This window comes from Lissotriton helveticus, chromosome 12 (genome assembly GCF_964261635.1).
Source record: "Lissotriton helveticus chromosome 12, aLisHel1.1, whole genome shotgun sequence".
Taxonomy (NCBI): Eukaryota; Metazoa; Chordata; class Amphibia; order Caudata; family Salamandridae; genus Lissotriton; species Lissotriton helveticus.
In genome coordinates, this window is record NC_136073.1 from 222120347 (window position 1) to 222134466 (window position 14120).

Consider the following 14120-nt stretch of genomic DNA (forward strand, 5'->3'; position numbering starts at 1 on the left):
ACCTAAAAAAGGCTTACGAAGCTAAAAGAACAGAAAGAGGATGCAAATATATATGTTGAATACAGGGATTCTATTGTGCTCACAAAAGACTGCTGCATTCTGTTTCAAAAGGAACCAGGAGGTTCCAACACTCCTTGACGTAGTAGATTTTCCCAGAAAATGTGCATCTGACAGATTCAGATTGAAGAGAGGAAATAGCAGGTGAAGGTCCTCATCATCACTACATTATTTCACAAGCCATTCTTCTACCATTAAGATTTAACAAATAAGACATAAAATTATTCAGTGATTCTCCTTTTCACTCTTTTGAACAAAAATAAGATGCATAAAAAAAGTATATAATGCTGTAAAAGTAACATACAATCCATTTGCATTGGGACATCACTTCAGCTTTCTCAAGTCAGCTAAAACTTCGTATATTCAAAAGGAGAATTTAGCAAACATTCCCAACATATACTGCTGCAGAGATCCAATGGGTTTACGCTGATCTAAGACTATTTTATTAAGACAAACTCATTTTTATGCATATTAAGTTTCGATTGAATAGAAAGGCACCGATTTTATTGAAATCAAGTTTTACATAGCACATATGCAATTATATTTTCCAGGGCTGAATAATAATTATCTTATAAAATACTGAAAGATCATTAAAAGACACCTCTGCAGTAAAGTTTCTGCTAAAATTAAAAGCTATTTACTATTTTTCATCATTTTATTAATTATAAAAAACCCTGCCACACAGCCCCTGCAGTTATTTTAGTACAGACCATATAAACAATCGATGTAAACAATAAAAGTTAGCAGTTAAAAAAAAAAAAACTATAGCGCTAATTATTGTAGACAATAATGTGCAGACCCACAATATATTTTAAACTACGATACAACACCCCCAAAATGTAAGCATGGAAATCCATGAAAGTTAGATTTTCATGTATACTCATGTTGACCTAATCTTACGCCTGCGGAATGTCTGGTGAGTGGAAAAGCTGCAGGAGACAGTGTGGCAGAAAGGTGCATTAGTATAGCAAACATTTTACCACCAGAAAAAATTCTCCTGGTGGAGAAATTCCATTCTCTGCATCCATGTGGAATAATACAAGAGCTTTAGGGTCGGTTTCACCAGGTAAACACTCATACAATTTTTTGAGACATACGGTGTGTAAAATATTCTGGAAGGTATGTTAACAATACACGTTACAGCTCTGTTGGGGTTCACTACGTTCTTAAAGACAATCCTCTACCACCCTCCCAGAAGCACCCACGTTACAAATCTACCTATAAACGTACTACTCCATAAACTGTCATTCTATCAGATTTTTTATAGAATTGACTCCCATGTGTGTGCCTGAATGCCTCAAGATTCAGATTGTGTTTATTAGGATAGGTTAGTGCTCCTATATAAACATTTCTCATGCACTCAAGTAGCATTTGACTCTACAAAGAAAATCTGTGTCTTGGGGCCTAATTCACCTGCTAGTGCGTCATATGCTCCAGCATCATTAGGGTCATTGTTGACTTCTGCCTAGAACTCTGACAGCACAAACCTATCACCTCCCTCAAGTATTCATTAGCATCCAACCCTCTTGACCTTTCTTTGAAGGAAAAAAATAAATAAGGTCTCAAACGTGAAAAAGCCCCCTAATCACAACCAGGCAAAAAAAAAAAAGACCACCACCGCAACAAAACAACCATCAAACATTTACATCAAAAATAGGGAACAATCTACATCTCTCGTCTATTGCCCTCTACTTAAAATGCTGTTTAGTGCCTAAAAAGTAGGGTTCATAATTGAAAAAATAGGCAGTAACTAATATAGTTACCAAATTAATATAACGACTGAAGTGGGTATTGGCAGTGTTGCTGTATGATACTGAACAGAGTTCATAATGTGGATTAGTTAATCCGTTACATGACGCCTATCGCGAAGATTTTACAAAACAGTATGAAAAATAAAATAAACTCATTCAGATTAAATCTGGTTTAAAATAATGAGCTCCTATAGCATAGGTAATCAGGCATACCACCATCCACGACAAATTAAATCTGGTAGCAAGCAACGAACTAGCCAGTAACACCAACAACTGCTTCTGCTAAGGTTAATTACTATCTGAAACCAGAAAGGTGACCATTAACATAAGGCATTTCAACATGACACGGAATCCATGGTCATTTTGTTTTTTAAAAGCCAGCGTGAGGACGGTGGACATGCTCTTCAGACTTTTCTTTGAACCTTGCGATTTCCAACATTGGCTCAAAGTTGGAGTGAACAGTACGATTCATCAAAGGTTGTAGAGGGCGAAAGTTATCCACCATGTTCTGTTCTTCCTCACCAACTGAAGTGAAGAGCAAGTTTCGGAAACCTGCAAGCTGGAAAGGAAAGGAAACCATTCTTAGTAACTCATTAGCAAGAAGTACATTTGGCATGCTGTGATACGAAAACTCTATAAAAGACAAATTACTAATTGCAAGATCAATGTTACTTAAAAGCCATTTTAAAAAGGGCCGCGTGCTAAAGATGTGGTTTAAGGTAAAAATGGGGAATACACAAGATGGAGCATCGAATGAACACAAACAGTACAGAGAGTAAACCGGGTTACTGGTCATGTTTAATAGCCAAAATGGGAATACGTACATTAAACATTTTTTTAATGTCCTTATGATTCACCAAAAAATTAGCTGTATTCCACAAGTACACTTCGAAAAATAACACTGCATTTGATTTGAAACAATGGCCATGCAATAGCATTTCTATTTTGTGGATCTATTTAAATATTCTCCCCAGCGCTGTAGTCAAAATGTTTAAAGAATGTAGTCTCATTCAACCGAGCAGATCATTCTAATGAAAATTAGATTAACATTGTGAAAGATAAAGTGACTTGATGAACAAGTTACCGTCGGTAATGCTCTTTCTTACAGAGACAAACTGTACACCCCTCACCTTAAAGTACTTCCAGGGCCTCTGACTGGATCTGGAAAACTTTGAAGCAGCACCTCTGCGCGCTGGGAGGTGGCACCTGCGACTCCACGGCAACACCGGCCACGCCAGATGTGAAGTGCGCAGGTCTACATAGGAGTCACCCATGCATGCGGACCTCAGTGGCTTTCTTGATTCTTCCGCAGAGCCAAAAAACACATTTGTTGTGATCGGTGTGCAGATTCCTAGACAGATCTTTTAAGGCAAAAGAATCCAGTGCACAGAATGGGGCTCATGTGAGCGTCAGAGAGGCATCTGCGGCTAGTTCGAGTATCTACACGAAACGAGTGTTACCGTAGGTAAGTAACTTTTTCTTCTGATAGAAACTTCTAACCACAGATCCCTCACTTTAGAATAGACCCTCAATCCACACCTCCTATGTTGTGGGTCTGTAACTGAATGAATCCAAAAAGTCTTGCATAACTGAAAGGCAAATTGCCCATCTTGACGGACCTAACTGTCCAGACAATAGTGCTATGTGAATGTATATGTGGATGCCCATGTGGCAGCCTGGCAAATGTCCAGGACAGATAACGCAGTGGTAGCAGCCCCTGACTTTAGTGGAATGAGTCAACAAGCCTTCTGGAGGGTGTTTTATAGCCACAGTGTAGCAGATCTTAATGCAGAGCATGATTCAGTGCAAAAGGAGTCATTCCCTGCACTGCCTTGCCTTTCTTACCTCCATTAAATCTAATGGAGAGCTGATGGCCCACTCTGTGGTCTTTGGCATAATTGATCTATAAGCCGGGAGCCCTTTTTGGATCCAGCCGATGTAGTCTCTCCTCCTTTTTCAAGGGGTGAGGTAGAGGAAAGAGCGTAAGAAGAGAGATAGCATGTCCGATGTGAAAAGGAGGCACCATCTTTGGTAAAAAGGGGGCACAAGTCCAAAGAACCAGCTTGACTGAGTAGAAATGAGTGTAAGGAGGGTTACCTGAGAATGCTTGAAGCTCACTCTCCCTTTGTGCTGAAGTTACGACAACCAGGAAGGCTGTTTTGAGGACAAGTAATCACAGAGGGGAGCTGTGCATACATTCAAATGGAGAACACTTAAGAAAATTCAAAACTAAATTTGCTTTCCACTGCCGAACAATAAAAGGAGAAGGTAAAAAAAATAAAAGTTACTCACCTGTACATTGTGCTTCTCCAGTATGGATGTATTTTATACATTCACATGCTTGAATGTTCCCCGTCGTCATGGTGGGAGTCCCACGGTAACAGAAACCATTAGCATTAACTCCATTGAAAAATACTACAGAAGTTAGGAACAGATTCACATAGATTTAATACATCCAAACTTCAGCCAATAAGAGCACAGTCCCTGAAGCTCTTATCCCCTGCAGAGCCACCATATCTCGGATTTCAAGAGCAAGTGCAAATGAACTAACAGAGGTATCCAATTAGTGAGCCTTAACGGGGAGGAGGGAGGTCGCATGTGAATCTATAAAAGATATCAATAATGGAGAACCACAGTGTACAGGTAAGTAACTTGTTTTTTTCTCTAGTATTTTATCTTTTATAGATTCACATGCTTGAATCAGACTAGTAGCAGTATCCAGTGAACAATGGCGGTAGCTAAGGTGAACCATCCCACCATGACAAACCACAGACACTGATACTGTAGAAAGTCAGAACAGATACAGCATAGCATTAAGCAACTGTACGAAAAATACTTAAACTGGTAAACAACTATTAAACAGAAAAACAAAGAAGATGTGAGCTTAATAGCTTCATACCTTATGAGAACAGTCTTTGCAAGGTAGCCTGACCAACTGCTACATCTGCCTTGAGGCAGGAATCCAGGCAGTAATTCTTTTTGAAGGTATGGAGCAAGACCACTGACTCATTGTCAGTGAAATTGCTCTCCTACCCTCGCAGCTCCACCATTAAGGGAGGTGCCCCTGCCCCCTTGAGTGTTAGTGATCGAGGCCCTCCTCCACCCGCAGGATTCCCTGCGCCTCATCCCAGGTGGTCCAGTGGACCTCTGTCTCCTTTCTCTCACTCTGCTCCTTCACTCGTTTTTCTACCCTTTCTATCTTTCACCTTTCTGCATCTCTGCTCTTTTGTGCCTTATTTCTGCTTATTTTCCCTTTTTTCTTTATCCCTTCTTTCCTCCTTTACCTTTCCCCGCAGCTGCTGCCTCCGCGGCCCCTCCCCCCCAGCGCGACCGGCCCAATCCAGCTCCTCTCCCCGCTCCCGCCTCCCAGCTCTCCCCGACCCCTACTTAATGGCGGCCACTGCGCGTCCGCGCAGCGGCCGAGGGCGCGCCGCTGGTGCACCGAAGGTGCGTCAAAGGCAAGCACATCTGCGCCCGTCCGCGACCAGCACCAGGAACCCTGGACCTCCGCCCCGCCAACGCTACGACCCAGCAGCACTCCACGCACTGAACCCAGGCTGCAACAACAACTGCAAGCTAGCATCACCAGCCGACACCCATGGACCCTTCAGCTGTCACCGTTGCCGGCACACCTGCAGCACCGCCAAGAACACGGATCCAGCACTACCCGCCCACAAGAACACAACCGAACCGAAGACCCTGCAAAGCATCCTCCTCAACGTCCGATCCCTCCACAAACACGCCACAGAAATCTGGGACCTCCTCGACAGCACCACCCCGGACGTAGCATTCTTCACCGAAACCTGGACCAACGCCACCTCGGGACCAGACATCGCCATCGCCATACCCCAAGGATACAAGATCTCCAGGAAGGACCGTCCCACCCACCCAGGAGGAGGAATCGCCATCGTCCACAAATCCAGCCTCCGCCTGAGCACACTCCCTAACGAGTCCACAGAACTGATGGAACACCTTCACTTCAAGATACTGGCCAGCCCCACCGCCGCCCTCCGAGGAACCCTCATCTACCGACCCCCTGGACCCTTCGCCAACTCCATCACGGACATTATCTCCCCGCAGGCCATTGCATCCACCAACTACACCCTGCTGGGAGACCTCAACTTCCACCTCGACAATCAACTGGACCCCAACACCACATGCCTCCTGGACAACCTCCACAACATTGGACTCTGCCCGGTCGTGACCGAGCCCACGCACTCAGCAGGACACACCCTCGAACCCCTCTTCACTACAGGAAACTCCATCACCTTCAGCCACACCACCGAACTCCCATGGACCGACCATCGTTGCGTCCACTTCACCTTCAGAACACCCACCATCCACAGACACCAGCACCTGCTTCCACAAAGAAACTGGACCAAAATCACCGACGACCAGCTCACCTCCTCACTCAACAACTCCACCCCAACCATCGCGGAAAACGACGACCCCAACACCGCAGCCCGAACCCTGCATAGATGGATCTCAGACAGCACCAACACCATAGCCCCCCTCAAGAAAAACAACAATACCCGTGCCAAGAAAGCCAGATGCTTTACCACCGAACTTCGAGAGTCCAGGCGCACATGCCGCCACCTCGAAAAGGCCTGGAGAAACACCAAATCCACAGAAGCCCACAACAACTTCAGAGCCGCCACCAACGCCCACCATCAACTCATCAGAGAAACGAGGAAAAAAGCGATTGAAGACAGAATCTCAACCCACGCACACAACAGCAAGGAACTCTTCAGCATCATCAAGGAGTTCGCCCAACCCACCAGCGAGTCTACTGACATCCCTCCCTCGCAAGACCTCTGCGACAAACTCGGCACCTTTTTCCACCACAAAATCAAGAGCATCTACGACAACTTCGACGAAGACAACCAACACACTGAACCCTCACCAACCACCCCCGACACCCGGAAACCAGCGATTGATGACTGGACAGCCCTCACCACCGAAGACAAACTGAAGACAATGAAGTCAATCCACTCAGGGGCCCCCACGGACCCCTGCCCCCACCACATCTTGAACAGAGCCGCCGACACCATCGCACCCATGCTCTGCCACACCATCAACCGCTCCCTGGCGATCGCCTCGTTCCCCGAGGACTGGAAACACGCCGAGGTCAACCCCCTCCTAAAGAAACCCTCAGCGGACCCCACCGACCTCAAAAACTACAGACCCATCTCCCTGCTCCCTTTCCCAGCGAAAGTCATCGAGAAAGCCATCAACAGCCAACTCGCCACATTCTTTGAAGAACACAACATCCTCGACTCCTCCCAATCCGGCTTCAGAAAAAACCACAGTACGGAAACCGCCCTCCTCGCCGCAACAGACGACATCCGCACCCTACTGGACAAAGGAGAAACAGTAGCCCTCATCCTCCTAGACCTATCAGCTTCGTTCGACACAGTCTCCCACCGCACCCTAATATGCAGACTCTACGACGCAGGAATCCAGGACAAGGCCCTCGACTGGATCTGCTCCTTCCTCTCCGGCTGGACGCAACGGGTCAGACTCCCCCCTTTCCTCTCAGGCCCCACACCTACCACCTGTGGAGTCCCCCACGGCTCCTCCCTCAGCCCGACGCTCTTCAACGTCTACATGGCTCCACTTGCCCCCATCGTCAGAACCTACGGACTCAACATCGTGTCATACGCAGACGACACCCAGCTCATCCTCTCCCTATCCAACGAGCCCAACACCGCCAGACGCAACTTTCGAGAAGGCATGGAAGCCGTCGCCAAATGGATGAAAAACAGCTGCCTACAACTAAACACCAACAAAACAGAAGTACTCATCATGGGCCCAAACCCCGACGCCTGGAGCGACACCTGGTGGCCCACCGCCCTCGGAAACCCACCAACCCCCACAGACCACGCACGCAACCTGGGAATCATCCTAGACTCCGAGCTCAAAATGGACCACCAGATCAACTCTGTCTCATCTTCCTGCTTCCACACCCTCCGCCTCCTTCGTAAGACCTTCAAATGGATCCCCCTCGAACACCGAAAGACAGTCACTCACGCCCTGGTCACCAGCAGACTCGACTACTGCAACGCACTCTACGCCGGAATAAACAAAAACCTCATCCGCAAGCTACAGAACATCCAGAACGCCGCAAGACTGGTCCTCAACCTGCCAAAACACTGCCACATCTCCCAGCACCTACGCACACTCCACTGGCTCCCCGTCGAGGCGAGAATCACCTTTAAGATGCTCACCCACGCACACAAGGCCCTCCAAGGCACCGGACCAGCATACCTGAACAGCCGGCTCAAATTCCACGCACCCCAAAGGACCATACGATCAGCCCAGCTCTCCTACGCCGTGGTCCCCCGCACCAGAAATACCAGATCGGGAGGCCGCTCCTCCTTTGCGGCCAAAGCATGGAACGCCCTTCCGCTCCACCTCAGACAGACAACATCGCTCCCCATCTTCGCAAGAAACCTCAAAACCTGGTTCTTCGAAAGACCCCCTCCTTGATGGAATGGAACCTGCACCCCCCACCCCTAGCGCCTTGAGACCCTTACGGGTGAGTAGTTGCGCTTTAACAAACTCCCGATTGATGGATTGATTGATTATGGGCCTTCGCCTATGTCGCCGGCCTGCAGACGTCTGGTAGACACTCCTATGAACAGGGCTGACGACGTTGTGACCTTCCTAGTAGAATGAACCTTCACATTTGCAGCCAGTAGATGTGTGGCCTTTTCATGACAGCAGACTATAGTTGAGGAGACCCAGCGAGCAATACTAGCCCACGACAAGGCTTGGCCCTTTCTTGGAGAAGAGTAAGAAATTAGTAATGATTTGATTTTCAGAAAGTTTTTGTCCTTTGCAAGTTGAACTTCAAACAAGGCTTAATACCCAGAGAATAAAGAGCTCTATCGTCAGGCGAGGATGGATTGGAGAAAAACAGAAGGCAGAAGGATTGGCTCATTGAGGTGAAATGTTGATGGTACCTTCGGGATGAATGAAGGATTAGTGCGCAGAACTACTCTGTCGTCTAGGCTCCTTCTTTGCTTGTGAATGCCTGAATCTCACTAATACGTCTGGCAGATGTAATAGCTAACAAAAAGGACACCTTCCATAAAAGGAATTTCAATTCGCACTAGTGAATAGACTTGAACTGAGATCTCATGAGTTGTGAAAAGACTGTGTTCAGCTGCAAAGTACCAGGGGAGGCAGGCTAGGACAGCAGGCTCTGAATAGTTCCTTCATAAACTCCTTCAAAAGCCTGCTGGACCATAAAGACAATTGCCTAGACAACTTTTGAATCTAGAAACTGCCACTAGGTGCACCTTAATGAATGCATGTGTAAGGCCTGATTTGGCGAGCTGTAGTAAATTAGGTAGAATCTGTTCAGATGTAGACGAGAACTGAGAAGTACACCTTGAGCAACATCTTTTCCATTTTGCTGAGTAACATTTGATCGTAGGAGCACAATCTTTATGAAGGATTGAATTGCATTCTTCAGAAATCGTTGAAGCTCCTAATTTAGTGCAGTTACGAGTCAGGCTGACAAACTGAGTGTGAATTTGCAGGTGAACCACTTGAACCTGGTTCACTGAGAGGAGATCCTCTGTCAGGAGGAACCAATTATGTGAGCACTCTGATAGGCGAAGAAGCAGGCTGTACCAGTACCGTCTTGCCTACGCCGGGGTGATTAGAATGAGTTTGCAAGGTTCTACTTTCATTTTCTGCAAGGCCTTTGAAATGAGTCACAATGGGGGAAACACGTGCTTGAATGTGCCTGCCCATGAACAGTGGAAGGCGTTACCCCAAGAACCTGGTTGGGGAAATCAGATGGCACGTGCATTTTTTTGTTGAGGTATCCAGCGAAGAGATCTAGGGTAGGGTACCCCAAGACAAAAAAACCTTCTTTAAATTATTACCACTCATGGCATTGCTGGTTTGATCTGCTGTGGTAATCGGCCCATTCGTTTTTTACTACTGGGACATGCTCCACTTTCAATCAGATGTCGTTGGTTATCAGCCATTCCAATATTTGTTGTGCTTGGGCTGAGAGAACCTGTGACCTCGTCCCTCCCTGTTTGAGCCGAGAAAACATGGTTGTAGTGTTGTCTATCCTCACTAGAACTGATGAGCCTGTTAATCTGGGAATAAAGGCTTGAAGGCCAAGAAAGATTACCTTCAACTCTAGGAGATGTATGTGACCTAACGCTTCCTGACTGGACCACTTCCAGTGAATCACTAAATCCTGCAAATGGGCTCCCCATTCTTCCAGAAGGCATCCTTTGCCATCACCACCTGGTGCACCGCAGGCAGGAAAGAGACCCTACATTAGGTTTGCTTTGACTCTCCACAAGTACATCACCAGGTCCACTGTGTCCACCGCGCGTCGAGCTGTTCCTGAAGAGATCTCATGAGCAGTTGGCAACTCTGAATTAACGTGATGCAGGATGACAACTCAAGAATGGATTTGTATGTCTTTACAGAAGGACACCTTCTGGAAAAGAGTGATAGTGTGATTGCCTGCAAGACAGAAATCCTTTCTTTTGTGTGAAAGGCTTTTGACAGCTTTGTATCCAGGACTGCTCCTTGGAAGACCAGGGATCTTGGGGAAAAGAGATGATTTTTCCCTGTTGAGCTTGAGGCCTAGGGATTGGAAAAGTTGTAGACAGGCCTCTATGGACATCTTTGGCGACTGGAAAGAGAGACATTTGATTAATCAATCGCCCAGGTAGGGGAACACATGGTATACGGAACGTCGGAGTAAAGTTGCCATTGGCACCATGCACTTGGTAAATACTATGGGAGACTCTAAGGGAAGCACTCTGAACTGATAATGGCACCCTGCCACCTTGAACCTGAGAAACATTTGGTGTTTGGGATACACTGGAGCATTTAAATATGCATCCACTAGATCCAGGGAGGAGAGAGACTCTCCAGTGTCATTGAGCTGCAAAATCTCCTGAAGAGAAAGAATCCTGAAGTGTTGTTTTTTGATTGACTTGTTCCATAGCCAAAGATCCATTACCTGCCTCCAAGAAGTGGAAATAGAAGCCTTGGTTGCACTGATTGAATGGTACCTGCTTTTTAGTAGAGAAGCAAATGGATTTATTTCTTGAGAACGGGAAGAGGACAATGTGATGTCTTCTATGGTGGAAGGTTTGGAGGCTTTTAAGCAAATTCCAGGGTGCGACTGTGCTGGAATACCTCGAACACCCATTTGTCAGAAGAGATGAGCTACCATTGATCGGAAAATTTGTAGAACATGTGACCATATTGAAGTGGGACTGCGGTGACAGAAGCAGGAGTTACTTCATTGTCTTCTGTTGGTATCCTTAGCTTTTCCTTCTGCTGATGGACATCGATGCCCTGTCTAGCTGGAATGAACAAGTTACTTACCTTCGGTAACGATATATCTGTAAGAAACAGTAGTTAGTATTAGATTCCTTACCTTAGAATATCCCCAGGCGTCAGTCTGGATCCGGAAACTTTTGCGTAGCAGTACCCCTGCGCGTCGGTAGGCGTCGTCTGCAGGCGTCCCCTGCGGCTCCGCGTCGTCGGCGTCGTGCGCCGTGATGACGTCGCTGGAGTATATAGACGCCGCCTCCGCGCGCTGACGTCAGTTCTTTGCACACAGCTTTTCCGCGCCAGAACACGCAGAGCCATGTGAGAACCAACACTGGTGCCATGTGAAAACTAGGGCCCTGAAAGGGATGTCCTTAACCCTAGGTATCAGTTCGCAGAACGGGGAGGATGGGCGGGGCGGTAAGGAATCTAATACTAACTACTGTTTCTTACAGATATATCGTTACCGAAGGTAAGTAACTTGTTCATCTGAAAGAAACAGGTTAGTATTAGATTCCTTACCTTAGAATAGATACCCCAGCAATACCAACCCCGGTGGTGGGTCTGCGAACCAATACAACCTACACCAGAAAGTCCTGGAGGACCGAACGGCCAAAGAAGCCATCCCTCCGGACTTGACTGTCCAGGCAGTAGTGCCTCGCAAAGGTGTGCAGCGAGGCCCACGTGGCCGCCTGGCAAATGTCCTGCAAAGGGACTCCCCGGCCCAGGGCAGTAGTAGCCGCCGTGGCCCGAGTGGAATGGGCCCTCAGCCCAACAGGAGGCTCCTTCCGAGCCAAAGAGTAGCATGCTTTGATGCACAGGACGACCCACCGAGAGATGGTCCGTTTCTGTACCGCCCTTCCCTCCTTCTCAACCACGTAGCCAACAAACAGTTGGTCATCCACCCGGAACTGGCGTGTGCGATCCATATAGAATGAAAGCGCACGTTTTGGGTCCAGACGATGGAGCCGCTCTTCATCCTTTGAAGGATGCGGAGGCGGGAAGAAGGAGGGCAAGGTGATGGACTGCCCAATGTGAAAAGCAGAGACTACCTTGGGCAGGAAAGAAGGTCTAGTCCGAAGAACCACCTTATCAGGATGAACAGACAAGAAAGGAGGTTGAATAGAAAGAGCCTGGAGCTCACTCACTCTCCTGGCAGAGGTGATGGCTACCAGGAAGGCCGTCTTTAAGGTGAGAAGACGGAGAGGACAGGAATGAAGGGGCTCAAAGGGAGCGCACATCAGGAAAGTCAAAACCAGGTTCAAGTCCCACTGAGGCATCACGAACGGAGTTGGAGGATACATGTGCGTGATGCCCTTCAAGAATCTTAACACAATAGGGGACTTGAACAAAGATGGCTGATCAGGTAGCCTCAAGAAGGCGGAAAGGGCAGAAAGATAGCCCTTGATAGTGCCCAGAGCAGAGCCCTGCTGGGCAAGGGAAAGGAGGAAGAGGAGAACCTCAGACAGAGGGGCAGAAAGGGGATCCACAGCCTTTGCTGTGCACCATGCCACAAATCTGTTCCACCGGCAGGCGTATACCGACTTTGTGGAGGGACGCCTGGCTGCCAGAATGACATCACAGACTTCAGGAGGCAAGTCAAATGGCCTCAACTGTCGCCGCTCAATCTCCACGCATGGAGGTGGAGACTGGACAGGTTCGGGTGGAGGACCGTCCCCTGCTGCTGCGACAGAAGGTCCTCCTGAAGGGGCAGGCGGATCGAGGGACCGACTGTCATGCTGAGTAGCTCGGGATACCAGTACCTTCGAGCCCAGTCCGGAGCCACAAGGATAACTTGGGCCCGGTCGCGCCTGATCTTCTTCAGCACTCTGGGCAGAAGTGGTATAGGCGGAAAGGCGTACAACAGACCGCAACTCCACTCGCGCCGAAAGGCGTCGCCGAGCGAGTGCCGTCTTGGAAACTCCAACGCGCAGAACTGATGACATTGCGCGTTCTCTTCTGTGGCGAATAGATCTAACCAAGGCTCTCCCCATTGCTGAAAGAGGCCTCTCGCCACATCCGAGTTCAGACGCCATTCGTGATCCACCGAGCACCGACGGCTGAGTTCGTCCGCCCTGGCGTTCAGAGAACCTGCCAGGTGTTGAACCGTCAGAGTCACGCCCTGACGTTCCAGCCATTGCCAGAGGCGCAGAGCCTCCTGGCAAAGGGTCCACGACCCCACACCGCCCTGTTTGTTGCAGTACCACATGGCGGTGGTGTTGTCCGTGAACACCTGCACTACACTCCCGTTGACAAAGGGGAGGAATGCCTTCAGTGCTAGGCGAATCGCCCGCAGCTCCAACATGTTGATATGGAGCCGGGACTCCGCCGGAGACCAGAGGCCTCTGATCTCCGCCTCTCCCAAGTGGCCGCCCCAGCCTTGGAGGGACGCGTCCGTCACAACCACGTGCTCCGGTTGGGGAAGGGAGAGGGATCTGCCCCTGACCCAATCGCGGTCCGTAAGCCACCACTGCAACTGTCTCGCAGTGCCCTCCGAGATCAGGACATGGTCGGATAGGTTGCCCTGATGCTGGGCCCACTGAAACTTCAGGTCCCACTGCAGAGCCCGCATCCGCCATCTGGCGTGATGCACCAGAAGGATGCAGGAGGCCATCAGCCCCAGAAGCCGCAGCGTCAACCTGACCGAAACCCGGGATAACGGCTGAAAGATGTGAATCAGAGCCTGAATATCCCGGACCCGCCGTTCCGGAGGATAAACCCGAAACTGCGCCGAGTCGAGAACCGCTCCGATGAAAAGGAGCTTTTGAGAGGGACACAGGTGTGATTTCGGCACATTGATGGAAAACCCCAGCTCGTGTAGGAGGTCTGCCGTCATCTGAAGGTGGTGGACGACTGTCTGGGGCGAGCCCGCCTTCAACAGCCAGTCGTCGAGGTAGGGGAAGACTGAAACCCCTAACCGGCGCAGATGAGCTGCGACCACCGCCATCACTTTCGTGAACACCCGTGGGGCGCTGGTAAGGCCGAATGGGA

The 14120-nt window shown here is 48.6% G+C and overlaps 1 protein-coding gene across 2 annotated transcripts in view; it reads right to left on the minus strand.

Moving 5' to 3' along the window:
- Positions 1 to 528: 528 nt before the first annotated feature.
- The window catches only part of CA5A (carbonic anhydrase 5A), a 294099-nt gene continuing 280507 nt past the window's right edge, over positions 529 to 14120 (minus strand). For both annotated transcript variants that reach the window (XM_078670298.1, XM_078670297.1), the window contains exon 7: positions 529 to 2367. In XM_078670298.1, the coding sequence (XP_078526424.1) occupies positions 2179 to 2367 (189 nt within the window). In that variant the 3' untranslated portion in view covers positions 529 to 2178. The remainder of the gene's footprint in view (positions 2368 to 14120) is intronic.